At 35.8% G+C, this 27919-nt stretch overlaps 1 protein-coding gene across 2 annotated transcripts in view; it reads left to right on the top strand.

The window, feature by feature from the left end:
- The window catches only part of SEMA3E (semaphorin 3E), a 246189-nt gene that overhangs the window by 176444 nt on the left and 41826 nt on the right, over window positions 1-27919 (top strand). For both annotated transcript variants that reach the window (XM_078060095.1, XM_036107927.2), the window contains exons 5-6: window positions 16090-16183; window positions 27165-27284. In XM_078060095.1, coding sequence (XP_077916221.1) covers window positions 16090-16183; window positions 27165-27284 — 214 coding nt within the window. The remainder of the gene's footprint in view (window positions 1-16089; window positions 16184-27164; window positions 27285-27919) is intronic.

Here is a 27919-nt window from a genome sequence, read left to right as displayed (position 1 = left end):
TCCTCATCTGTAATTTTTTTTTTTTTAGAAATTTATTTTATTTTATTTCTCATCTGTAATTTAAGTCTCTCTTATAATACCTTGCTTGCCAGATTGTGTGGCTTTTCTGAGATCCTACGTGGGAAAGGAGCTGCTTTGCAAGAAGAGTCTACATGTTGATCACTCAATCTCCACAGACTACCAAAGTCTGACATCTCTACTTCCTCAGATTGCACTGGTTCTTTAGACCAGGGTACATTTATCACTTTTTTAAAACTGCTCATGTTACTGTTACTCATGACCTTCTAGATGTCAAATAAGCATCTCTTTAACTCCATATCTTCTGCTTCTTCTCTACTGCATTTGACAGTATTTATAATTGTTGTATAAAAGCTTTCCTCTTGTAGTTTTTAGGACCATTATATTTTTCAATTTTAGTATATGTGCTGCCGAAGTGAGCACCCATTACATTTTTCACAGTTTTAAAATTCTGAATATTCTAGCTTCCCAGTCCTTTAACTTTTTATGATTGCGGGAATTCTGTCCTTGGTATGTGTTTTCCTACATTTCATGCTTTCCTGGACTGATTAATTCACATGGCTTTATTATCTATTTGTTGACTCCCAAATCTTATCCCCAGGCTTGAGCTCTGTCCAGAACTCTGCATCCACATTTCCTACACCTGCTATACCCCCATGAAATAATGGTCTAGAGACATTGCAAAGAAACAGTTATTTTAATAATAAAACTCTGAAAAGTCAGGTTGACAAAGGAAGGAGAATCTTCTTGATGAGGGAGGAGGTAAATCCCACACTACTTTTATGACTCACCTTATCCTAAGAGACCAAGGAGGCAATCACAACATTTTGTGCCACGTCTCAGATGCTGTATTCATTCATTTGCTCATGTCCTTGTTCATGCTGATCCCTTTACTTGAACAATGTATCTATTCTCTGTTGAGACAATCCTAACTCATTTTTCAAGACTAAGTTTACACATCACCTCCTCTGTGATGTTTATCTCAAACTCTGCCTGGTAAAATTAATTACATTTCCTTTGGATTTCCATTGTACCTGGTCTTAATTTTGAATTATGATTTCTATATGAATGCCAAAGTGTCTCTAAGAAAGAGATTATCATTTCTATCTCTGTTCCTTTAAGGTCTGGCATAATTCTGGCAGTAGTCATTGAAATCATGCACTAAAAACATGGAACCAGGAACTCTTCTTTCTGGTGGGAACAAAAAAATATACAGCCTTTTTTGTCTGTTTCTTTTAAAGCATTAATATGATATAATTTTATATCAAGTATAATTCACTTTTGTTTGATAAATTTATTCTAAATTTATCTTATGAATTTTAAACACATGCATGGATTCTGGTAATCACCCCCACTGACGGTGATTTGCGGTCAACTCTCTGACCCCTCCCCAACCCTTGGTAGCCACTGACCTGTCATCTGTCCTAATAGTTTTGTAATTTTGAGAACATGATTTAAATGGACTCATACATGGACTCTGAAAAACAAACCGAGGGTTCTAGTGGGGAGAGGGGGTGGGAGGATGGGTTAGCCTGGTGATGGGTATTGAGGAGGGCACGTTCTGCATGGAGCACTGGGTGTTATGCACAAACAATGAATCATGGAACACTACATCTAAAACTAATGATGTAATGTATGGTGATTAACATAACAATAAAAAATTACAAAAAAATAAATGGAATCATACAGTAGGCAGACCTTCAGATCGGCTTCTGTCACTTAGCATAAAGCACTTGAGATTGTATCCAGTAGTATGTATATCAGTAGTTTGCTCCCTTTCATTGCTGAGGCATTTTCCGTAGCATGGATGTATCCTAGTTGGCTTATCCAATTCACATACTGAGAGGCACTTGGGTCATTTCCGGTTTTTGGTGATTATGAATAATGCAGCTTGTGGTAAGCCAAATTCTAAGATGAGCCTGAGGACTCAGACCCTGTATCATCCCCTCCCCTTGAGTTGGGGGGGTGGGAAGGGACCTGTAACTTGCTTCTGCCCAATAGAATATGGCAAAGGTGATGTGGCATCACTCCCATGATTAGGTTATATTGTCTGAAAAAGGGGAAGGGAGTCTGCAAGTGTAATTAGTCCCTCATCAGTTTTCTTTAAGCCAACAGTTGCTAAACCTTGTCAGTAGATGGCACTGAGAGACATTCCAGAAGGAAGGGGCTGTCTTTGGTTCTGGTATGGCTCCTTCCTTCACCAGGTTTCCAGAGAGTGCACTTTTTCTTTATTGCCAGACCCTGTAGTTTCCTAAGTGTGAGGTGTTCCGTGGACACAAATTTCTGCAACATCTGGCCACAGCTCTCAATTCCAGCAGACGCAGCAGGGGAGCCCAGGAGCACGTGGGGCTGCACCCCAGTAGGGGCAGATTGCTGCTTCCCCTGCTCCCTTTCCTCGCCATGCTCCGACAGTGGGCCCATGGGGCTGGTCATCCAGGGAACCACCCAGTTCACGCCCTACCAGCACGCGAGGTTCTGCAGAGGGAGGCCTCTCCAACAGGGCACCCGGGTTCCCCAGATGCCCTGTGCATGCATGCCTTTCTCTGTGGGCCCGAGGGTTGGTCTTGCCTGGGGACAGCGAACCCCTTCAGACCTGGCAACAGCACAAGCTACTTCTCCATCCGGTGGCAGGAAAGCCCACTCTGTCTAGTGAGGTATGAATCCCCCCTCCTAGGGTTTTCTTTCCTCAGCCTTCCTTTTGTCATCCTTACTCTCTCGTCATCACTTCATTGTCTATATTAAACGTCCTCTGTTTAACACACTGTATCATTTTTTTGGTCACTTGATTGGATACAGACTGATACAAAAAATAGCCTGCTCCTTTTATCACTTAGAAATCACATATTTGCCGATTTTCTATTGAAATTACTAAAAGGCTTTTACTGAAGCAGAAAACTTGCTCAGTGTATGCTCCTAAGGAGGAGAGTGCTACCATATGCTAGAAAGTCCAAGGACGTTTTATTAGCTATGATACAGAACCAGATTGGAGGAAGGCACTTAGGGTCAAGTAGTGCTACTCGACAACGCATTGCTTCCTTATGGGAAGCAGAAAGGTTTTCTGGCAAACTCTCAGGACCTTGCTGGGAACATCTGGAAGGGGGCTAGGTGAAACCCATTACTGACATGACATAGAGACTGGCCTAACCATAAAGTTGTTTGCAGAAAGCCTATAAAACAAAACAAATACACACAAACAGAACACTGACCTGCAGGGTGACAACTTTAGCAAGCACAGGATGGGGGAAATACAAGTCAACAAACCTTGCACCCATGCTGTTTTCCTTTCGGGACTTGCCATAGGACTCCCTCCCATTCCCTTCCCCTCAGGTGGCTCAATCACTGTTGAGATCCTGTAACATTTATGGCAGCTAAATGTGTGAGAGGACCCTGAGAGAGTTAAATGGAGAATTGCTCACCTCACTTCAATGTATACCAGGCTCATAGACATCTCTTCACCCCAGGGATGTGTACCTCAGGGCTTAAAGAAGGTGTTTTGAACCTAAAATATTGCAGAACTAGAGATTGAAAAGCATTTGTTGAAGGAATGGAGATAGAATGTAATATGGATCTGATATCTATGTAAACTGAACGTGACATGGGCTCTATGAAATAGCATATCAAAGATGCTATAAAGACTGGATAGAAGTCTAACACAGCTTCAACAGTGGTTCTCCAAATGTTAGGATTATGAAGAATCATTATTTTCAGCTTTTATTTAGTAATAGTCTACATTTTCCTCCATAATGATATATTGATTCAATAGTAATGATGCTATTTCAGTCGTTTATAGTCCTACAAGTTGCTGCCTTCTCCTCTGTAAGGAATTTGAAGAGCAGAGTCAAATTAAAAGCATTTTTTTCAACACTTCCCCAATCACATTCCCTTTTCCAGACTACATCACCACCCCCAGTTTGAGTTGTGTCTTTCACACATCTCTTTTTCTCCCTGAAAGTGCTCAACCCAAACAGTGTGTGTGGGGGGTGTGTGTATGTGTGTGTGTGTGCATGTGTGTAGGCTTAAAATCCCAGTCTCCTGTTAGCTGTGTAACTTGGGCCAAGTCACTCTTCCTCTCCATGCCTCAGTGTCAGCCTCCATAAAATGAGCTTATAATAGTATCCCATGTATAGGATCGTTGTGAGGATGGGATTAATATAAGTAAAACACCTAGAATAGTGCTTGACAAATACAGAATATCAGGGAGTCATCAGCTCTCATTTTTACTACCACCAGGAGCCTCTCATTTCTTTAACTTTCCAGTGGCTATTATTGCCCTCGTGTGTTCATTCACAAACCTGAATTCCTAACACATTTTTTGATACCTCCTATCAAGTCTCTAGTATCGCCTGTCATGTATATAAAAGTATCCAAATCAGTAAATCAAACACATTCCTAGGATGAGATTTACCATGTTTCCTTAAAAATCTATTCTTTCATTCTTTTCTACTCTGCTCCTTGGCACAGTTAAGATATTACTCTCTTCTTTCTCACCCATGCTTAAAACCTCAACGTTGTGTTGTCAACCCAGCTTTCCCCCAAGTTGAATCAGGAGCGATGTGATTTTTTTTGCTGTGTCTTTAAACTACCTTTCCAATTCACTCCTCTTTCTGTCCCTTCTGCCAAAACTATTCTTACCCCTGACTGCTTCTCCTCGTTTCTTTACGGTCTCACTGACTCTTCAGTCTGGCTTTATCTCTGCTGTCAAATTAACTTCTCGAAACAATAAGTCTTTTCAGAACATTCACGATTTACCGTTGCACATGGAGTGAAGGCAGCCGGAGTGCCTCATCTCAGACAGCCTGTGTCCTTCACAGTCTGCCTCTAACCCACTTTCTGTCTTCTCCCTCCCGCTCATTAAGCTTCCCCTGTGCAAGTCTGGTGACAGTCCATCAGGGCTACTCACTCCTTTCTTCAGAAGAGTGGTTGAGAGGCTTCGGAATTCAATCTTCCTGTTACTAGCTGTATGAATTTGGATACGCTTCTTTAGATCTCTGAGCCTCGGAACCTTTATTTGTAAAATTAGGTAAAAATATCTCATAAGGTCATAGTAACAATGAACTAAACAAATAAGCAACGTTTCTGGAACAATAGAGAGGGTTCCTAATGTAAATCTTAACTAATTGTTTTTGTTTTTGTTTTTTTGTTGTTGTTTCCCTGGGAAAAACATTTCAGAGTATTACTACTCCTTCTTTCAGCCCAGACCATTCTGCCCCCAGGACTAAAATTAGGTTCCAAGTTGTTGTCATCCTAGTGTGTACCTCATTATAGGACTTTTCACACTGATGCCCTCATTATAGTAATTATATTTCCCCATCTAGAGCCTGAAAGACATAGTTCCCGTTTTGTGATGTTCTTTGAAGGATCACTATACATTTAAATACCTATCTTAAAGATTTGTAATAAGCAATGAAGGAGAATGTTTAGGTGAAAGTGTTTTGCGTCTTAAGGGCTCTGCAGGAATGAACTGCTATTTACCTTTACAGCAACTAGCACAGAGCTGTGCAGAGTAACAAAGTGCACATTGAAAGACCCCCGTGGAAGCGAGTCAGAGCATACGTTAGGTACTGTGTCTATTCTCAATTCTCTTACCGCTGATGATGTGATTCCAGTGAAACGTGCTGGTTGTCTGTTTTAATTTGATTATATTTCTGTTCTGTCTCTCTCTACAGGCATGAGCCTCCACAATAATCATTAAAAGCAAGAAACATGCTAAGGATATGCTCACCTCCCTTTTATGTTTGTGTAATAAGCTGATTTTTGTGGTTTGATAAAGGGATGGGTGAGATGCAGGAAGAAGGATGAAGGATAGAAACATACATTCTCACGACTGGACTAGGTTTTCCCATTTCAAGTATACAGCAAGTTAGGCCTGGGCATCATAAAATCAGAAAAGGTTAAATGATTATTAGCTTTGAAAATGATTTTGGAATACTCTTCTCCAAATATATAAGAATACCATAATGAAGATACAGTTCCGCATATGGATATTTCCTCTGTCCCTACGGGGAAAAAAACAGGAATCCTTTAACCTAGACTCCGATAATCACGAAAAGACTACCCATTAGCCCTATTTTCCAGAATTCCCTTTGTTGACACTGTTAACTGCAAGAGCTGTATGGGTCCAGCCAGGACTGAATGACAAATCAGCTGTTAGAGAAAGCGTCCCTTCCCTCGCAGCTGTCCCGTTCTGACTGTGCAGATGGTGAATTGATTTTTCCTTTACCAGCAGTTCTTTTCTTTCTTCTCCACACGGGACTATGATCCTTTGTGATCATGTTTGACTCAGTCAGCAGTGGGAACACTCAGAAGATTGAAGAGTTTTCAAATGTGTCCAAGTGAAAGGGAACAGGGATTCAGAAATGAGGAATTGCTCCAAAGGCTGGCTGTAGACTAAAAAGGGGCTATGACTTCCTCCCCATGAAAAGTAGATATTCATAGTTTTATAAAAAGCATCTTTGTCCTCAAAAAAGAATTTTGATTCTTGCTTCATTGTGTGTGGTCAGAATTACAGTGAGAGTAGTCAGACCCAGAGAAGGTGGACAGGAAAAACAGTCCAGAAGAGAAGTCCAGATCTTAAAGCTAACTTGAGTCAAGATGGATCTTTTCTTTCCACATGTAAATGTCTAAATAATGACCTGCATCTTTCAGTTAAATTTTTTAAAATATGCATGAAATTTTATTCATGATAATTTTTAGCATTCTCCTATTTATAATTTTAATGTTAATATAAACATTAAGTTAACAGTAGAGTATTTCATATTAATATTTCATATTTCACATATTGACATACACTTTTATTGTCATACATGTAGATTATTATATACATATATATGAATTATCATATACGTACCATGTATTTTTATCTAAGAAACGGACACAGTTTAATTGCTCATTTATGCTGTACCAGTTATTTTATTATACAGTGTATAGAGAATATCAGAAATTAAACCCTGCTTATACTGAACAAATATTTACTACCACTATTTTTTTTCTACTAGATTTGCTCTAAAATATCTATATAGGATAGACGTTCGTAATTGCTCAAGAAATAGCCATTCGCAGGTACATTCACTAGCATTCTTGGCATTTTATTTAAGCAGCTAAAATTATGAGATCTAGATCATGATGCCCATTAGAGCAAAACTCTATTTTTTTTCCAGCATTTTTACGTGTAGACCTGCTTTGAGTATTATATAATTTGTTGATGTAAAGAGATTCTAAGTAAGCTACTTAGTAATTTATTACACAGTGATGTTTCAGTTTCAGTATCCATTGTAAATTTAGCACCAGATTAACTGGGTAGCCCAGGCAGGGATTGACCAGACATATTGTGATAGATTTTCTTTTTCTTTTCTTTTTTCTTTTCTTTTCTTTTCTCTTCTCTTCTCTTCTCTTATTTTATTTTATTGTTTAAAGGATTTTATTTATTTATTTGACAGAGAGACAGTGAGACAGGGAACACAGGAATGGGGAGGGGGGAGAGGGAGAAGCAGGCTTCCTGTGGAGCAGGGAGCCCGATGCGGGACTCGATCCCAGGACCCTGGGATCGTGATCTGAGCTGAAGGCAGACGCTTAATGACTGAGCCACCCAGGCGCCCCTGTGATAGATTTTCTATCGCACTAAATTTGACTTTTCCAAAATCAAACACAGATGATCATAAAGTAAATTACAACCAATGCTATAATTATTGGAAGACTGGCTCTGCTCATTTTTCACATAATTAAAATGCCAAATTTCTTAATTTCAGAACTAGATATTTAATTATAATATGACATTTTCTAGTGAGGCCTTATAGGGTATGTCCAGCAAGTACTTCAGCAGCCATCTCTCTATTTTCTTAGGCTTATTTCAGTCTGTTGCAGTTCTTCTCCTTATTGATAAATAGATTGTGTCATCTTTGTCCTGTAGGCACCTCTTCAAGCTGACATACGTCTTCTAAGTCTTTGTGATGTAACTCTAATAGTTTTCATAGCTTCTTTGCTTCTTAGAATAAAAAGAGTATGCTAAGACCATTTTGAACTTTTATGGGCCCGGACTATTTTTTACATTTGTTTTGTGATCTTTATTGATTTGTGTGAGTTCATTATATAATAAGGAAAGAAGAAAGCGTTTTTTTGAGTGAAAAAATGTTTATGGTTTTTCCCAAGTAAGTTTTTTTTTCCTCAAAATCATTAAGCTGTATTATTTATCAGTCTTTCTTTTATGTCTCCTAGATTCTGTGTCTTGTTTTTAAAGGCCTTTTTCACACTCAAGTTTACATACAAAATTTTTATGTCTTTTTCTATTCCTTGTATAATCCTATTTCTTATGTTTAAATTGTTGATCAAGCTGGAAATTGGCTACAGGGCTATGGGACATGAGGTAGTAATCAAACTTTATTTTTTTCCATATGGCACTCCAGTTGTCCAAACACCATTTATTGAATAATCCATCATTTATCCACAGTTCTTTGAAATACTATCCATATTAGTGTGTATTCTTATACTTATGGCTTCTTATAATATAGAATAAGGTTTTAAAGTTAGCTGCAAAACAACAAAACAAAAACAAAATAATACAGAATGAAATCAGCATTATGCACTATTGCGTTTGACATAAAATATCTGGTTGCAAGCCCTTGGATTTGTAAGAGGTCAGTTTTAGCTTCCTATATAGTTAGGTCACATTCACATTTTCTAATTCTTGAATTTTTTTTAACATTCCTTCTTATTCTCACAACAGTCATAGGAGAGAGCAACACAGAAATATTATTTCTTCTTTTTCACAAGTGTTGAAATTGAGGTTGAAAGAGGTTATGGGACTTGAGCCATAGATCAAATCAGAGGCTTTCTTATCTCCACTTTGGATTAGCTCTCTTTGTGAAAACATTTTGACTCTTATTTCAAGTCTTATTCCTATTCCTGTTTTCATTCTCCTCCTTCTTCTTCTTCCTAGTTTATTAAATAACATCAGAGACTTTATTTCTGCCATCAAAGTATAGTTAATATATTGTTTCATGAAAAAAAATTAGCATATTAGTTGTAGTCATCTGTTCATTTTGGCTTTGCTATTTGTAAAATTTACAATTAGCTAGGATGCTTTGCTTAATTTTTATTGGGTCCCAAAGGAGTAGCATGCATCATGTTTCCTAAATTCAGTATTGATTGAATGCTTGGAATGTAGTAGGCTTCATAAATGCCTGTTGAATTACCTGTATGTACCCGCTCACAATGCAATGGAAATAATGTTACAAGAGATAATGTAGCACAGCCTATGGGAGAAGTTTCGCTTTGAAAAGTCTCCCAGAATATCAGCAAAGTCAATTTTCAACATCATTTCCTCATTACATAGGGGTTTCTGCTGTAGAGATAAGGAAGAATTGAATTCCCTTTTCCCAAAGGGAAAGTATAATGGAAGAGCAGTGGGTATTATCAGGCATACAACTTTTAAAGAAAGTCAACCAACTTGTGCTGCTGGAGTTTTGATTGGATGGTGGGAGTCAGGAGGGAGAAAGCCTAAGACAGAACTGTGAAGATCCTGAATTGCCGTTTTAGAGATTAGACTTTATAACAGTGAGGAAGCACCGAGAGAGAGAGAGTAACACAATTATATTTGAGAGGGTGGTGAGGAAGAGGTAGGCAGCGAGGATGATGCTGTTTTCTAATAAAAGCAGGCTTCAGGACAATATAATAATTAAAGTTTGAAGAGTATTTGTTTCCAGTACTCTTAGTACACCAGGCATACGTTTCTGGTAGACAGAGCTAATAGTGTGGAATTTAAGACTACTGGCGTAAGATGAGGGTGAGGAGAATGGAACAGTGAAGTAAAATTAAAGGAAACATGAAAGCAGGGGAAAGATGATTGGCCCACAAGTATCAGTTTAAGCAAATATTTATTTACAAATTCAGCACAAGACAACTGAGTTAGAATTTTACTGTAGATGTATTATATATGCTTTTAAAAAATGTTTAGCATCTGCAAGCTATTTCAGTAATGTTAAAGGAAATAAAACATTTGAACATACAATTTAATAAATAGATAATAATGATATTTTCTTCTTTAAAAAAATCTTAATACACATTTTCAAACCCTGACTATACCTTAATTACCTCATAAAAGACACTCAGCCATGCCCAGCAGCACAAACATATATCCCCTCTCCATCTACAATGGTAAGTAGGATGGATAATACTGTCTGTAAAATGAACATGGAACCAGAAGTTCGAAGACACTCTTTGAGACTTGCTAAGCCTCACCCTGCCTCTGATTTCTCATCTATAAAAGGAAAATAATATTTGTGAACAGTATTATTGACCCTGTTTTACCTCATAGGCTTATTTTGAAGGTGAAACAATATATGCAAGAGTAGTTCCTACATTTTAAAGAATTATACAAATATGACGTGTTTTAGAAATTACAAATGTAAAAAAAATTAAAATGCAAAACTATTAGTGTCAAAATGTTTACTTAAAATTTCACTCCTGTTTTGTATTTTTTTCTGCTAGTTTATTCAGTGTTTGGGAAATGTTTCAAATATTATTTAGTACATGTTTTTGATTGGCAGAAGAAAGGAAAAAGTTGTGTAGTGAGTCATTTTCAGAATTAATTTGCTACAGGTTATTAGACAGCTATTATGTAAAGAACTAAAGCGCATGATATGGTTATTCTAGACACTGACTTACCAAAATTGTATCTTTATTCATTTTTGACGGCTACATGTTTACGTGCCTTGCGTATTTTACGACTTTTTCTCTAACCATTAGAAATAGTTAATAAAATAGGGGATTATTTGTTTTTGTCCTCTAGTTTTTTTCTGACATCTTTCAGAATTTACCGTTGACACTAAGGGCAAAAATAGTTCACCACACTGACTTGTTAATGGGAAACTCTCATTTCATTTAATTGGCATCCCATTTAACACCTGATATACGGTAACTCACACCTATTGAAAATAGCTTACAGCAGTCTTGCTGGGTTCTGAGCGCTCCCTTCAAGGCCTGAAGGGGAAAATTCTCCTGGAAAGATTTACCATTTATTCTTTAAACTTTTTTTCTGAAGAGCACATTTGCAAACTACATGTCCTGCTTTCTCTCAAGCACAGGGGAGCCTTTTGAAAACCTTGTTCATACCACACTGAAACCAAAAGAGTAACCCACACTGCTAATGCTAGTGATGTCTTGTAAATTTAGGCCACGTTACCCAGACAAATTCAAGCCGTTAAAACACAGATAATGGAAAGCCAGTGTAAGTACTGACCAACATTCTCAATAAGGTTAAACACCAGCATTACATATTACTTGAACCATAAGCGCAATTGCTTTGGGGTCATTGACAATGTCATCATGCCTCCAGTTTTCTGGTTGGTTTGGTGGCTGAATTCCACTTCATGGAAGAAAAGGCTATTACTCGCTTTTTAGTATTTTATTGGATTGTGCACTAAATTAAACACTGCATTTAACATCACAATGAACTCTCAGTGCAAGAAACGTCATTCTTGAATTTATAGTTAATTTTGAAGTCAGCTTGATCTGTGCAGAACAAAGCAACAGACGTTTGGAATTTGCCTGTTTTCCGTTATCAATATTATCCAGTCTAAGATAAAATTTTTCTTTGTACCTCTTCTCAACAATTTCCACATCTCTGCTGTATGAAGTTGCAAAAATAATATATTGAGTCCTGAGGAATTAAGATGAATCAAACCAGTGTGTCTTTCTTTCATATGTAGCTTTAACAGGGTAAAGAAAGCCTTCGCTCTAAAATCATGAAACGAAAGATCAGGTAAATTATTAAAAACTGCTGTCAAGTTAGTTGATAAAAATTAAGAACTCAGTCTTTACTCTTAGCTCAGTATTGAAGTTTCATTACCATACACCACAGTATCAAAAGAATACCTTATACTCATTTAAAAAAAAATCAGTCATATGGAGAAATACTAACTAATAAATGATTGTACCTCCATGTCACACCTCCATATTACTTCAGATTACATATTATCATTAATAAGGTCATTGGGGATAAAACAAACACCGCTATCATTCTTCAGTATTTGATTTTATTTTTAATAAATGCCAGGGAGTATTCAGTTATATTTATCCTAACCCTTAATGTATTAATCCTGGTAAGAATCCCTTATAAATTGTAAAAGTATATATAAAAATATATTATCTTCATTAAATAGCTCGGGAAATTAACATCAATTCTTCCTGTAGTTGTTTTAACAATGTAATAGTTTTACTAAAGCCAATGGCGATCAAAATATAGAAAAACAATAAGACCATGATGTTACTTTATGAGCAGCCCTCAGCATGCACAATTTATATATATTGTCTAGTTTCAAATCAGCACACTTGTCTACAGCAGTCTGTGAGTTCTTTCAGATACAAAGGAAAATAAGCAAAGGCAAAAAGAAAAAAAATTGTTTCTAAGAAGGTAATATTTTTTCAAACATCACACAGAGTTGTGCATTTATTATGTGCCAGGTACTTTATTTGATAGAAGGGATCAGAGATTAACATCACATGGGCAGTTTCCTTGAGAAAACCCTACAAACTAGTAGGAATGAGAGTCAAACAGACAATTATAACAGAAAAGTAAATGATACGAAAGAAGAATTCATATGATGCTTGCTAGGACACAAAAAGGGAAAGGAGGAGATTCTAGGGCAGACAAAGAGGTCAGACCAGAATTCCTGGGGGTGCTAGAGTCTCTGCTGAATTTTTAATATTATATGGGCATTATTATCCTGAACACATAGATGAGCCCAAGTAAGAGATCTTCAGAAAGGGGCACCTGGGTGGCCCAGTCGTTAAGTGTCTGCCCTCAGCTCAGGTCATGGTCCCGGGGTCCTGGGATTGAGCCCCGCATCAGGCTCCCTGCTCAGCGGGAAGCCTGCTTCTCCCTCTCCCACTCCCCCTGCTTGTGTTCCCTCTTTCGTTGTCTCTCTCTCTCTCTGTCAAATAAATAAGTAAAATCTAAAAAAAAAGATCTTCAGAAAGCTGCAAGTAGTTCATAACCCCCGGCACCCAGTCTGTGAGAGCAGTTCCAGAACTTTCAAGGGTTCAAAGCACCTCTTCATTATTTTGTTATAAATAATATAGTCTTCAAAATACACATTCCAGTAGTTTTCAAATTTAAGAAGTACCACACTCTACAATCCAATTGGTCATTGTCTTTTTTTTTTCTTCTTTTGTATTATTTGAATCCTGGAGTATTATTAACCAAGTGCTATGGATGGATGAAATGACTATCTCCTCTAAAGATTGGGACCTTTCTTCTCTTTGTGCATAAAGATAATGGTGCTTCTCTAAAGCAGGGGTTGTTTTAGTAGTTTATCTTTTTTTTTTCTTTTTATTCAGTAGTGGGCTACACAATTAGAAACTGAAGAACACATGCATTTATTTTTTTTATTTTTTTAAAGATGTTATTTATTTATTTGACAGCACAAGCAGGGAGAACAGCAGAGGGAGAAGGAGAAGCAGGCTCCGAGCCTGACACAGGGCCCGATCCCAGGACCCTAGGACCATGACCTGAGCCTAAGGCACACGCTTAACTGACTGAGCCACCCAGGCGCCCCAACACATGCATTTTTTAAATTAAAATGCTAGTCTGTCCTTTATTCCTTTATTCAAAAATATGGATTTTTAGCAGTGATGTAAAAAGCAGGCAAAAAGTTTAACTCTTTCATTATTTTAAAATGACTCTACGTCGAGGTAGCTTTAGCCATTAATCAAATGAGGTATTTGGAGTCTTCTGCATAATAGTGAAAGGGTTCAGTCAAGGTACATGAGTTTGGACGGGAGGCATAGATCTCTGAGAATATTTGAGTGTCTGGCACTCATTTATTCTCAGGGTTAAATTTGAGGTTTTGTAAAAGAGGGTGTCCTTTTACAGACTCAGCTAGATGTACCTAGAATCGGGCCTCATACATCACTCAAAATTTCACCTGATTCTGGGTTCCACTTCATTGTTTTCAAAATGTTAAGGTCATAGGCGTCTTTTTGAATATAGGATTCTGTTGATTCAATCAACTTCTCTTGAAAGTTGAAGACACTGATATATCAGATAATTGATACCTCAGACCTGTGCTGAAATTCACCAATCAACAGCCTCTGGAGACTAGACTATGATTTATGCTTTTGAAAACCTGTGACTTTTCTAAGAAATTGTGACTTCATTCCCTTCATCTAACTACAGTCCTTTGAAGTCTGAGATTCTCTTGATCTTAGAATTCTTAGTTTGCATTTTCTATGTTTCATCTACTTGACAGTTTAAAGTTAATATATTGCACTGATTCGAATCAATAAGCAACACCCTTGTTTTTCACTTGCAGTTTCAATTTTAGTGTTGAAGGTATCTAATTTTATCCATTAGGTAAATCACCTTCATCTGTCATTCGTGATAAAAAGTTGAGTATCAGAATTTTGAAGTTGTAGAAAGTCTTGTTTTAAGAGAGCAGTTCAGCATATCTCTTTAACAGCTTTCTATGACCAAATATTTGGACATTTGGCTGGATTAGAACAAATATAAAATGTATGTTCTATGAGCTTTTCTCAAGTAATCTCTAAAGTGGCAGTGACTAAAGGGTCAAACAAGTATCACATTCACACACTTGGTCACTTTCTCCTTCACGTAATGCTATGGGTCAGTTTTCCAAATTGAGATGCACACCCTTCACAGGTATTAGTTGGGCAGACCAATAATTCTGTCTCATTTGAACAAACTTTTTTTTCTCATGTCATTGCAAATTTGTCATCTCTGAGGAGCGAACACAAAAATGTCTCCAATTATTTATGGGTATTCTTGTTCTCTACTGATCTGTGTAAAGTGTGTAAGTAGGAAAAAAAATTGGCTTCAAAAAAGTTTTGTGGCTTTTAGCCACCTCTGGGTCAGGAGCCTCCATTTGTTTTCTAGGCTGTGGTTCAATTCCAAGGATAAGACTGGAGGGCTATCAGGGTCAGGTTTTGGAATAGCAGGATCAGAATGGTGATTTTAGAATATCAAAGAGAGAAAGAAAATTATGTCAAATAAGAATGGCAAGATCAGGACAGAACAGATAATGGGGAGTAGGGAGGGTGGCTAAGAAAGTCAAATTCAAGTTTGAGAAAAGTGGCTGCAACTCTCAGAGGTTACTCCAGACTTCAGGATTGTTTTGAGGTTCATGGTTCACAGATGGGCAGGGCTATTGATAGACACCAGTGGGCAGTATCAGCAATATTCTGTTGCAGAGTAGTTGTTTATTTCCTACAAAATTTTCAGTATTGATTCTTATTGTCACTTTTCCAAACTACTTTCTTTTACCCAAACCATTTAAGCACACTTAATGAATAATAATTATAAAAATATATTAATGAGAATTTTGAAATCTGAGAATATTCAGAGAAAATTTCTGTAGTTACATGCTTGCAATAGGAACCAATGAAGTAGTAGTTTTTCATAGAAATACTTTCAAGCTCTCATTTATGTGACAGGAGTCTGAAATATTGCTCATGATGTGACATTTATTTATACATCTATATTCCAGTAATTGTTTATGCAGCCATCATTCTCTAAATTATTAAAGTTAAATGTCTATACAAGAACATGCGATGAATAATAAACGTGATTGGAAATAAATAATCCATATTGATAGAAAATTTTATCAGTTTCTTTTGCAGACCCTTCAAAAAAATCACTAGTGGACTTTGTTTTCACAAAGGCCATTTCCATATTTATCACTAAACCTCCCTTTTAGTAACCTTTTTTTAGCGTGTTTTCGTTCCTTTGGAATATTTCCCGGACACCTCTCAGAATGACCAGTACTGTCCGCTCACATGATAAAAACTACTAACATCTTTCATTTCATCACCTGCATACTTCTTGGGAGGAGTGAGAAAACCCATATGGGCCTGAAAACCCATGTATTTATTTACAAAACCCAGTTTGGTCCTAAGTTACTTGATGATACTCACTGGTACACTGTTTACAATACCTGCTTTGCAAAAGGTCAGGTTTTTGTCTGTTTTATCTGAGCAATTAGATTCTTATTAAAGTTGGCAAATACATAATGGCTTTTCTGGTTTGTTTGTTTGTTTGTTTGTTTGTTTGTTTTTTTCAAGGATCCCCTGTTTCATCTGGAACTGCACAGGTCCGAAAGAGGAAGGGGCAGATGTCCTTTTGATCCCAGCTCCTCCTTCATCTCTACCTTAGTTGGTAATTATTGTTGCCACAGACATCAGTTGGTCGTCATATTGATTCTGAAACTTTGGTTAGGTTCTTATGGTGTTTCTTTATAGGTGTAGACGAGTCATATTTATTTATCGGTGCTGAGAGCAATGATACTAGATTTCAAGTCATGCTAAATTGAACCAATTTGACTCTAAGATAAGTGCAGCTACTATGAAGTATGTGTGTCTCCTTCTGAAAACACAAACTGTTATTTAGTATCTGATATAATACATCTTGTATTATGCTGTTTATTGTTCAAAAAATGCAGTTAGAGAAATACTTTATAAAAACCTGGCCAGAGAAACTGAACTATTGTAACATATGTTAATTCTTTTTGTTTTAATTACTCTGTGACTTTAGGGAAACTTTTAATATTCTCTTCTTGGTGCTTTTCTCTGTATCAGTAGAATTCATCAGAAGGCCATCTCAATTGAGAAAGTTAAAGTTATTTTTCTAAACTCCTGTTAATCTAGAATGTTAACTATAGAGGTTGACCAGTTCAGAATTCCATTAAATGTCCACATTGAAATAATAGAATAAGCTGGCATGTCTGATCTAGATTTCCATTTGACTCCATTTAATTAGAGGAGGTACTTGAGTACCTCACTGAAGACACAATGAAATTATTTTTCTTTCTCGTTTATATTCTCGGGGTTTAAAAATGCCATACTTGGCAAAGTAGTCCAGCACTGTGATGGTACAGATGGATGAGTTCCCAAGTATAAAGTTGAAGAGAGCTCTCCCCGACACCTAACTAGGTGCTATGAGGAATCCTTTTTTCTCAGGGTTGCGAGGTTCTGATACAAGTATTGTACAGATGTACGGATTTCTATTATCACACTTGTAACACTTAAGAGTTATAGGCTAATGTTAGGTCATCCTATTGGCAGAAAATGGGAAAGTATAAAATAACATTTGGGGACTTGCTATCCTAAAGAAAGGGTAAACACTTAAAACTCCCCACTGAGGAGTAATCAGAATACCATATGCTTGATTTTGAGTTGAGACAGATATTCCTGTGTATTCTAGAAATTATATAGTCCCTGAACTCATCCAGACAGTTCATTTTGATGGGGACTTTGCATCCCACTCTCTGTACTTGCCCATCGCAGTCATGGCACTTAAGTCCATGTAAGTAAAGCTTCTTTTTATATATAATGGACCCTTGAACAACACTGGTTTGAACTTCATGGGTCCAGATACATGCAATTCTTTTTTTTTTTATAAATGCAGTGCAGTACTGTAAATGTATCTTTTCTTCCTTATGATTTTCTTAACAACATTTTCTTTTTTGTAGTTTAAGAATACAGTAGATAATACATAAAACATGCAAACTGTGTGTTAAATCAATTGTTAGGTTATCCATTAAGGCTTCTGGTCAATTAGTAGTTAAGTGTTTGGGGAGTCACAAGGTCTTATTCAAATTTTCAACTGCAAGGTCAGCGCGCCCAACTTCCTTGATGTTCAGGGGTCCACTGTGTATCTGTAGAGCAAAGATCTTCTGTTAGCTCTAATTAATAGGGAAAGATCGATTTGCTTCAGCCCCATAATTTGAAAAGGCTCTAAAATGAGATTACACATAGTAAGTAATTAAGTTCTTCCGGAACTTGCATAAAGAGATGTAATATTCTTAAAGAGTATAATATTTTAAAGAAAAATAGTATTTCAAGATAGCTAGCATTCCTCTAACTTTGTGTGTGTGTGTGTGTGTGTGTGTGTGTGTGTGTGTGTTATAAACAGAATGTGAGGAAGGGAGACTATTTATTTATTTATTTTTAAAGATTTTATTTATTTATTTGACAGACAGAGACACAGTGAGAGAGGGAACACAAGCAGGGGGAGTGGGAGAGGGAGAAGCAGGCTTCCCGCTGAGCAGGGAGCCGGAAGCGGGGCTCGATCCCAGGACCCTGAGATCATGACCCGAGCTGAAGGCAGGTGCTTAACGACTGAGCCACCCAGGCACCCTGAAGGGAGACTTTAAATATGAAAATAAGATTGCCTAAGTTTAAACTTCTGTAGGAATCAAAATCTTAGGAGGGACACTTTGAATGAATGCCAGATCCATAAATGTTAGAAATGGCAGTGTATGCATTAAAATACATGCATTTGATAGATAATTTTTTCTAATGCTTTTAGTGCTTTTTCGGGGGTAACTTCACAAATTTAAAATTTGAATATGTTTGGAAGAGATTTTCTTATCATTTCTTTTACCGTACATCTTGCACAGAACAGGCCTCCTATAAATATTCACTGAATAGACTCAATATTCCTAAACAAGCAAAAAACAAATTTTGGGATATTATTCATAAGAATATTACAAGTGATATTGAAAGTGGAAAATTACAGAGTAAACACTACTTCTATAATGAAATCCTAAGAAGATTAGCACACCATTTAATTTTAACATTTCATTTAAATGGTTTAAACAATTCCTTTAGTCACCCTGCCACTCACCACTAAGCCTCCCTGGAGCTTATTTATGCATGAAACCAGGAACTTAAAACTGAATTTTTTAAGAGGGGAAATATTACTGGAGGGACATTTCCAAGTGAGTTTCATTGAACTTCCAAATCAAATTACACTGTGCTGAAATGTGAAGTGCTTGCCATCTGGGTGGCTGTTTCGCGCATTCAGAAGAGAAATCAAATCATAAGAGCCCTCCAAACTAAACACAAATGTTATAGGAATAATCCCTCCAAAAAGAAGAAATAAAAATATAATTCTTCACATTTATCCACTAGCTTTCATCCCAAAGTACCTTTGAAAGATCATTCACTCACTGTAGATACCCAGCAGCCGCTGAGACGGAAACCTGATAACCTATGTGAGCCAGCAGCTCTGAGAGAGAGGAAATAAGAATAATTCACCCAGTTGAAAAAACAGCAGGAATCTGGGCTGGAAAAACGGAGCTACCTGAGTTGGAATTTGGCAAACTCGGTGTAGCTTACTCCAACAGGGAAAGAATGCGTTATTGTGGTATTTTACGGCCACACATGTTCTCAGCTGATGGGATAGGACAAGACTCCAGCAAAAACGATGACCATCTTGAGACCACAATCCTTCTTTGTTTCTTTGTTAATTGTGGGTCACACTTCCCGTTGAGTGCCTGTTCACCTTAAGATGCGCTTTCATGAAAAGAAACTAGAATTTGTAACAATACTCATAAAGCTAACAAGGCCCCCAAAGAAAAAAAAATGTGCTGGCAAATCAAAGAACATCTTATCATTTCTTAAATTTAGATACAGTTTTCATTTCAGTTAACTTAAATTCAGTTGGCTGAAGATCACGTGAACTAAAAAGATTACCGAAAAACTGAATAAAGAAAGATTATTTGCTAGGTAAAAGACAAGTTAACAAACATGTTTTAATTAAATTTATCATCTAATTTAGAAATGAAATGTTAGTATCTTGCAATGATGCCATGTGAAACAAGATTTAAGAAGTAAAACAACCTCCTTGTTTAGCTATGTTCTGAATGCTCACACATCAGTCGAAATGAAATCATACATTAATTAGGGTTGCTCTCCAAATGCCACTTGATATTAACATAATTTATCCTGGTGGCATAGAAATTCATAATGCAGGTGCAATATTTCTACATGTTTAGCCACATTTTCCCCTACCGTGATTACTAATTTTATATTAAAAATGGTCTTAAGTAAGTGTCTGAAGAATGTAAGACATTACAACCTGGTTTTAAAAACACTTTGTTGAAACACTGGAGTATTTAGTAAAATAAATTGATGTATTACTTGCCTATACTTTTTGTTTCATCCAAAGATAGTACTTATATTGCTACCAAATTATTAGGTTTGGTGACTAGCCAAATGAAAATTCAGGAAATACAAATATATATATTTAAGAGAGGGGATGGTGAGCAAAGGGAGAGAGAGAGAATCTCAAGCAAACTCCACGCCCGGTAGGGAGCCCAACACAGGGCTCCATCTCAGGACCCTGACATCATGACCTGAGCTGAAATCAAGAGTTGGACACTTAACCGAATGAGCCACCCAGGCACCCCAGGAGATATTTTATGTCATATATCATTTTGGCCGGGAAGGAAAATATTGGCTGACTCTTTCATCAGCTCTGTTGGATTTAATATTGCAATATTCTTAGTAAGTTTATAACACCTTCAGTAACTGCAGGATTTTCCTTATACTTTGCCTTCTCAATTCTATTGCTTTTTTTTTTTTTTTAAACATTTCATTCTGACCCAGATTTGTAGTTCCAGGTGTAATTTTATATTTACTATACTTGACATGACTATGGTACGCTCACATGCATGTTGTTAGCATTTGGGGGAAAACCACTCTAATTTGTCACGTACTTTTTCTTTGCTTTCAAAGGGTTAGCTTTGTTGTTAGGATATCTTTAGGATGACTTCTCAACTTAAAGACTTAGTAAATTTTATTTCAACAAATAACCATGAGTAAGATATTTTAAGCACTGAAATTTTCTTTCTACACTCTTTTTGGTCCTATGTTACCTTTTTAAGCAAATAAAATTACAAAAGTTTACAGCCACTGAAATTTTATTCCTGTACTTTTATTCATAATAGTAAGACCTTTGTGAATATATCTGCTCATTATATATTCTGTAAATTGAAGGTCAGTGTTGACTGAATGAAAGGGAGCTGGAATATATGCAGAGGAAATTTAAGTGATTTTTTTCAAGCTATTAGTAGCATTAATTTTTTAAAAAAATAAATGTTCCTTTTAAATTAATTATATCCAGGACAGAGTTATGAATGAATAGTTCTGGCACAAAATATGACTTAATAAATATTAGAAAAATAAATGAAAAATATGAATGAAGATAAAATGTATGTCTTTATAACTGCAGCCTCTATAAATGTAACAAATGAAGTGTGTTGCCTTATTTCTTGAATTCACCCCAATTGTACAGAAATTTAGACTTAAAGTCATTCCTTTGCCATGTTCCTGTCCCTAAAGAATGTCTATAATTTCTTATCCAACTCTCTTGCTCTCTCACATCTGGCAAAATGCCAATTATCCACATGCGTATTGTTGCTTCTGGCTATAACTACTAGTCTCTACGGGCCTCTTTGAATATTTTGCTTATCGATTCCTCAAAACAAACAAAAATTATAAGGCCAGGGGGCACCTGGGTGGCTCAGTTGGTTAAGCGACTGCCTTCGGCTCAGGTCATGATCCCGGAGTCCCGGGATTGAGTCCCACATCAGGCTCCTTACTCGGCAGGGAGTCTGCTTCTCCCTCTGACCCTACCCCCTCTTGTGTTCTCTCTCTCACTCTCTCTCTTTCTTTCTCAAATAAATAAATAAAATCTTTAAAAAAAATTATAAGGTCAGAAGAAAAAAAAGTCCAAACAACTACTATATAACTAATAGAAGGATATATTCTGCCTGGTTACTTCTGGCATCCTAATCAGAGTATGAATGTAAAGTGAGATGTGGATGTTGGAATATATGGACCACTCTTCTCCATCCTCATCCTCTTGCATGTATTTTGTTTCTATATGCAATGATGCCTGTTACAGTCATTCTACAAAATAATGCATCTGCTATTAGAATGATTTTCTAACAAAATTATACAGCTCAGTTATAAATTGAAGCAGTAAAATCAATCTTTAACCATGTGCTGTCCATGAGGCAAATATATTTCACATTATTTAGATGTGTAGACATTTACAACACAAATAGGAGAAATGCTTGAGTAAAACCTAAGAAGATAAAAAGCATGGAAAACTGTGAATTTTGTCTTACGAAACAATTAAAATCTGTATTTCCAATGTGGTGACTAAAAACTCAAATTGATTAGTAAGTATACACTCCATGAACAAAGCTGTTGATAAGTTTCATAAAACATGAAGGCAATGCAATATGTTTAACTGAAACTTCAGTTAGAGTTCTGTAAAAAAGGAATTATGTAGAAAACTATTGTAATGACGCATTTTAACGTAGAATTATTTACAGTGGATTTGTTTTTTTATATTGCCAAGAGTCAAATGATTCTTATTTTCTTTCATATAAGCAGTTTAGTGTAGACACAGTCTTTGGGGGCTGAAACTATTAGGGACAAATACTAGAAGAAAATAGAGTCCTTGTGTTCATGAATTAAAATTATTAAAAATGGGCTTTTTAAGGAACAAAAATTCAAGGAATTCTGTTCTTCATATAAATGCTTAATAGTTTGTTCTTTCTTTTAGTATTTTTTTCCTGAAGCATTTTTGAAAAATCAGAATCTTGTCCTGAGTTTTTATTGCATGTCATAGCTTTATTAACTTTAAGCACCTAAAAGAATTTTTAGATACATTCACGAATTAATTCATTGTGCTCTTCATGGATTCGACAAATGCTTATTGAGCGTTTTCTGTATTCCAGACACTGTGCAAGATATTGGGGAAAAGACAATATATAAGACACATCAAGAGGCCTACATGCTAGTGAGGCATAATGTCAAACATACAAGCAGTCGGTTAATATAGTAGGATGAGCAGTATGATAGAAATAGGCACGGGGGCTATGGTGGTACTAGGAATCACTACACTAACAAAAGTTTCATCAAGGAAGGCTTCATAGAGGAAGTGGACAATAGTCAGGTACATGGGAGGTGAAGCAGGAAAGGAGGTGCAGAATTTAGGCAGAATGTTTCCAGGCAGAACATAAAAGCTTGGCAGGCTCAAGAAATTACATGTAGGTCTCTGTGATTTTACAAGTAATGAAGACCATGAGATACTGAATAGCAGATTTCAAGCTGGGGGCTTAGTATGACGGATTTCCAGTGCAGACCTCTTCCCACTGTTCTTGTGTCTGTACAGAGAGCCTCTGTTGAGCATGACAATAATAAGTTACATTCACCTGTCAAAACACCCTGCAGATGCTCTGTTTTTTTAATTATAACCACACTTGACCATCTAAAATTAACATAACATCAGGTACCATCAGAATTCAGTGGTATAACAAATGAAATGTAATATATGGCATAAGAATCAAGTTGGTTATTTATATTCAGAATATTGAAATAGATCAGATACCAGTTAAATCTATGGCTAAGCTAACACATTTATTAAATATCATGTCTTTATAGACATACAAAACTGAAAAATTGGATAGTTCTGTTCTTATCATTGAAACTTTAAAACATATTTTTTATTTATATGAAACCTTTTCTTTTTAACCCATGAAAATATGATTTATCCAGATTTTTTTGCACTTTGTAAAATACCAGGGTGTTGAATCAAAAATATACCCTAATTATATCAAATGGTTATAATTTTAAAGTATTCAGTTGAAATATCATACATACGTACTTTATGTATTTGCTATAAATAGTATCAATTATAATGATGCTGAATATGTTGGCTCAGTTAATTACTATTATGTAATATTTGTGCCTAAAGGCTTATTCTACTTTATGATTTTTCAAGTTTTTTTTCCTTAGGAAAATGTTTTACCAAGCATAACTATTATCTACTACTATGAATTTATTTTATTCTTTACACTGATAATAAGCAATGAAAGGAGAATCTTTCCCTTCTGAGGAAAATCTAACATTTCCAACAGAAACACATTTGGTTCAGTTTACACAGCATTGAGTTTTTAGCACCTGTCTGGTTTCTTTGAAGTTTAAGTCAAACAGTTCATATTGTGTTGTTCGAATTGTTCACAAACTATTTTCTTTTATCTGAATACAGAAAGGGAAATTGGGTAAAATTGGTAATATATCATCTTTTCCTTTGAGCAGATAACTTCTCTTGGATGTGTTATTATTCGGTATCAAAGGGCTGCCATCTAGTGTCTCCACAGGGTACTTGTTTGTTAAGTTTGTGAAATTGATTAAAACGAGAACTTTGATACAGTGTTTCAGATTGGGATAAGTGCAGTAAAATTGTTGTGAACTAATATGAAGATTATTTTCCCATAATAGTAATGTTTTCAAATATGGAAGTTCTAGAAATTTTTTTAAGACATTAAGTCAAACCAAATATTAAAAACTTAAGAAATAGAAAACTGTCATGATTTTTAAGAAATCTATTTTTTTGTACCCATTTGTGCATTAAGCATTCGGCCAAGTCCATATTAGAAAAACAGAATAATTTTCCAAAGTGGCCTTTATATTTTATATGGGGAATATAATCAAGTTTAATAATTAACAACAAAAACATTTCAGAAAAATCCCCGCTCTGGTGGCTCAATAGTCAATGAACCCTTTTATGGGTCATCTCATTCTTTCATGCCATAAAGTTGATGTTCCCCAAGGCCTTTTTAATGAATTTAACATGAGTCTCTTTTATCCATGTACAACTAGTGCAGAATGCCTCCCACAAACGGTTCATATCCCTAACCACTGAATGCATTTTATCTCAAAATCACCTTCTCCACATACAGATATAACTTTCTGAGGAATATAACATTAACTGACTTTGATATAAATTGTGTTGCTTTTTTTCCCTTCTGTTACCAAAGAACATGCTTAAATAAGAGTTCTGATATAAGTTTTCTCTCTCAAATTATATTTTAAGTCCAGAGGTAAAGCATCTTTTTTTATTTTCTGTTACTTTCCTTACCACATCTCTCACTTAGTGTACATTTGAGTTATGGGATGAACTCAACAAATATAGCTCTGTTTTTTTAACTTGTTATCTGGAAAATTTTCAAATCCAAAGAAAAATTGAAAGAGGAGTAAAATTTACACCTTTATACCATTTACCTGGATTCATCAATTGTTAATACTCTGCCATATTTACCCCTCTCTCTCCTGTTTCTCTTATATTAGATATATGTATAGTTTAAAAGCAAATTCCTTGGTGGGAAACCTAGATTTTATTTACCTATTTCCTGTATATATTTTTTAAGTATCCTTAGTGGATTTTGTGAACCAAAAAAGCTATTTACATTTACTTGCTTTGTATAAATGAAAATTAGTTTATTATTATAACATTTTTAAAAGCTTGCTTTTCCTAAGCTTTTAAATTCAATTTATATCTCATTTTTCTATTCTTAAACCTGCTATAACAAAAGCAATTATCTTCACTTTTTAAAAAGTAAATCAGTTAACTCAAGTTGAAAATAAACTTCTTTATAAAGTGTCCTATTTACAGCACATTTGATTACTTTCTCAAATTTTAAGCCATACAAACATATTTAGTCTATTCAGGTTTTTTTTCAAAGTTTTAAAGGCCTTAACTTAGAAAAAACCCTTTATAAATACTGAAATAATTTTAAAAATCTAATAAAATTTACAAATGTGAGGATCACCTGGGTGGCTCAGTCGGTTGAACATCTGACTCTTCATTTCGGCTCAGGTCATGATCTCAGGGTCATAGGATCAAGTCCTGCATGGGGCTCCGTGCTCAGCAGGGAGTCTGCTGGAGATTTTTCTCCCTCTCCCTCTGCCGCCATCCTCCTCCCTGCTCTCTCTCTGTCTCTCTAAAATAAATAAATAAATAAATCACTAAAAAACTAAAATTTATAAACTTGAAATCAAGTTCTCCTAAATTCTGTTTATATACTCGGTCAAATTTTTAAACCTGTAACTTTAATAATTCTAATTCTAAAATTAATTATTCAGTTAAATGTACTAAATTAGAGATACAGTTAATTTGAATTCTCTTAAACTTTAAAGCACTTCAAATACCATTTGTACACATTCCATATTTAACAGAAAAACATTAATACATTGAGCTCAGTATAGTCATCAGCTCCATATTTTTAAACCTGACCAGAGTTATATGATATTCATTATGAGAATTTTACCACCCTAAATTGAGGGTGGTGCTTCTAGTGATCTGCTACTATCATTTGCTTCTTTTAGAGATTTTTGCCAGGGACAGGACACCAAAACTGCATATGCATAGGACAATCCCTCTGGCCCCACTCATGGGCACACTGATTATCTTTTGTTGTCCCTTTGACAAAAGAGAACTCCCAAGTTCCTGTGCTTGAGAGGTGTTAGTCGTTCTGCAGTTCCCTTTACCTTTATTTTATTTTTCTATCTGTTATTTTTTTTTCCTCTTCTCATAAGCTATTTAATGTTTTTCTGGCTGTTTTCAAGGACACATTGTCATTTCTTGAAACCCTGCATACATTTGTAATTCCTTGATCTGATTTTAAGTCTGGGACCTCCACCGCATGTTATAACTGACTTCGTTCATTCTGTTAACTGATTGAATTATAAATTCTTTATATCATTCCCATCTATGCCACAAACTTACAAATTAAATGACAACTAATTGGATTATTTACAACATTGTCAGACTTTGTGGTTCCTGTACTAAAATCATGTTAATGGAAGCAATCTCTTGTTCCAAGAAGGATTTGAGTTAGCTGTCTTGCGTATAATACCAATAATAATAATATAAAAATTAATAATAATACCCTGATGATATAAAGGTTAAAAGAAGTTTGGTAAAATAAAATGAACCAGATTACTTGTCAAATATTCATATAGGTCTGGGGCGCCTAGGTGGAGCAGTCAGGTAAGAGTCAGTCTCTTGATTTTAGATCAGGTCATGATCTTAGAGTCATTAGATCAAGCCGTTTGCGGGCTCTGCACTCAGCGCGGAGCCTGCTTGAGCTTCTTTCCCTCTGCCCCTCCCCTCCACTTGAGCATGTTCTCTCTCTCTTTCTCAAATAAATAAATACATCTTTAAAAAAATGTATCCATATAGGTCTTAGTATATGCCAGCTATTGTTTGAAGTGTTTTACTCTTTACAGTACTTTTGAGTGCTATTCCTGTTTGGAAATGGGGAAACTGAGCCACAGAGAGGTTAAGCAACCAGCCCAAGTTCACACAGCTAGTAAGTGGCAGTCGATATTCCAACCCTAGCAATCTGACAGTACCATCCATGCTCTTACAATAGTATTCATTTCATGAGGTCATATACGCAGTAAACCTGGATATGTTTGATGTCATTGTGGCATATAGATTGTCACATCCAGAAACAAATACTGACTTCTTTTGAACTGATGTTTCCACGTAGGTAATGAATTGTTTGCTGGACTCTATAGTGATTACTGGGGCAGAGACGCTGCAATCTTCCGGAGCATGGGGCGACTGGCTCATATTCGCACCGAGCATGACGATGAGCGCCTGTTGAAAGGTAGAGTTCAAGAGAAAAGAGCATGTAAATCAGAACTGAAAACAAGTCTAGAACTCAGGGGAAATTTGCCATTTTGATAATAATAATACAAATGTCTTTTACAGTTTTTACAAATTTCAGAATTTTAGTAATATTCCTAAATTAAAATATTATCTGTAATATGCATATACCATTTTTGATCAAAATGGACTGGCTGTATTATAAAACCAAATTACCCACATAGCGATACTTAGAAATCAGGATTTAAATGAAGAAAACTAACCAAATATATGAAAAGCAAAAAAAAAAAAAACTTTTATCCAATAAGTTGTTTTGTTTTCTCTTGTCAGTTGGTATATTTTGGATGAATTGATTGCTTTGCTTATTTTAATGAGATCACATTGTATTTAGAGACAAATAAAATTCTAGGAAAATCACTAGCCATTCATAGACAGAAATAATGTTTATGTTTTGGCACACTGGTCTATCCAGGGATTAAAATATCATTTAATAATGTTTTTTTATTATTTTTAGCCTTTTTATTAAGCTTTAGAGTACATAATCATTATTGGCAGCATGTTATCATTAAAATATTTGACGTAGTATATTAGTCAAGGGTTGTTCATGCCGGTCCCTAAGACTACGAACACAAAGAC

This window comes from Halichoerus grypus, chromosome 12 (assembly GCF_964656455.1).
Source record: "Halichoerus grypus chromosome 12, mHalGry1.hap1.1, whole genome shotgun sequence".
NCBI classification, from domain to species: domain Eukaryota; kingdom Metazoa; phylum Chordata; class Mammalia; order Carnivora; family Phocidae; genus Halichoerus; species Halichoerus grypus.
The sequence above is the reverse complement of the archived record's forward strand: the minus strand, read 5'-3'. Positions and strand labels throughout refer to the sequence as shown.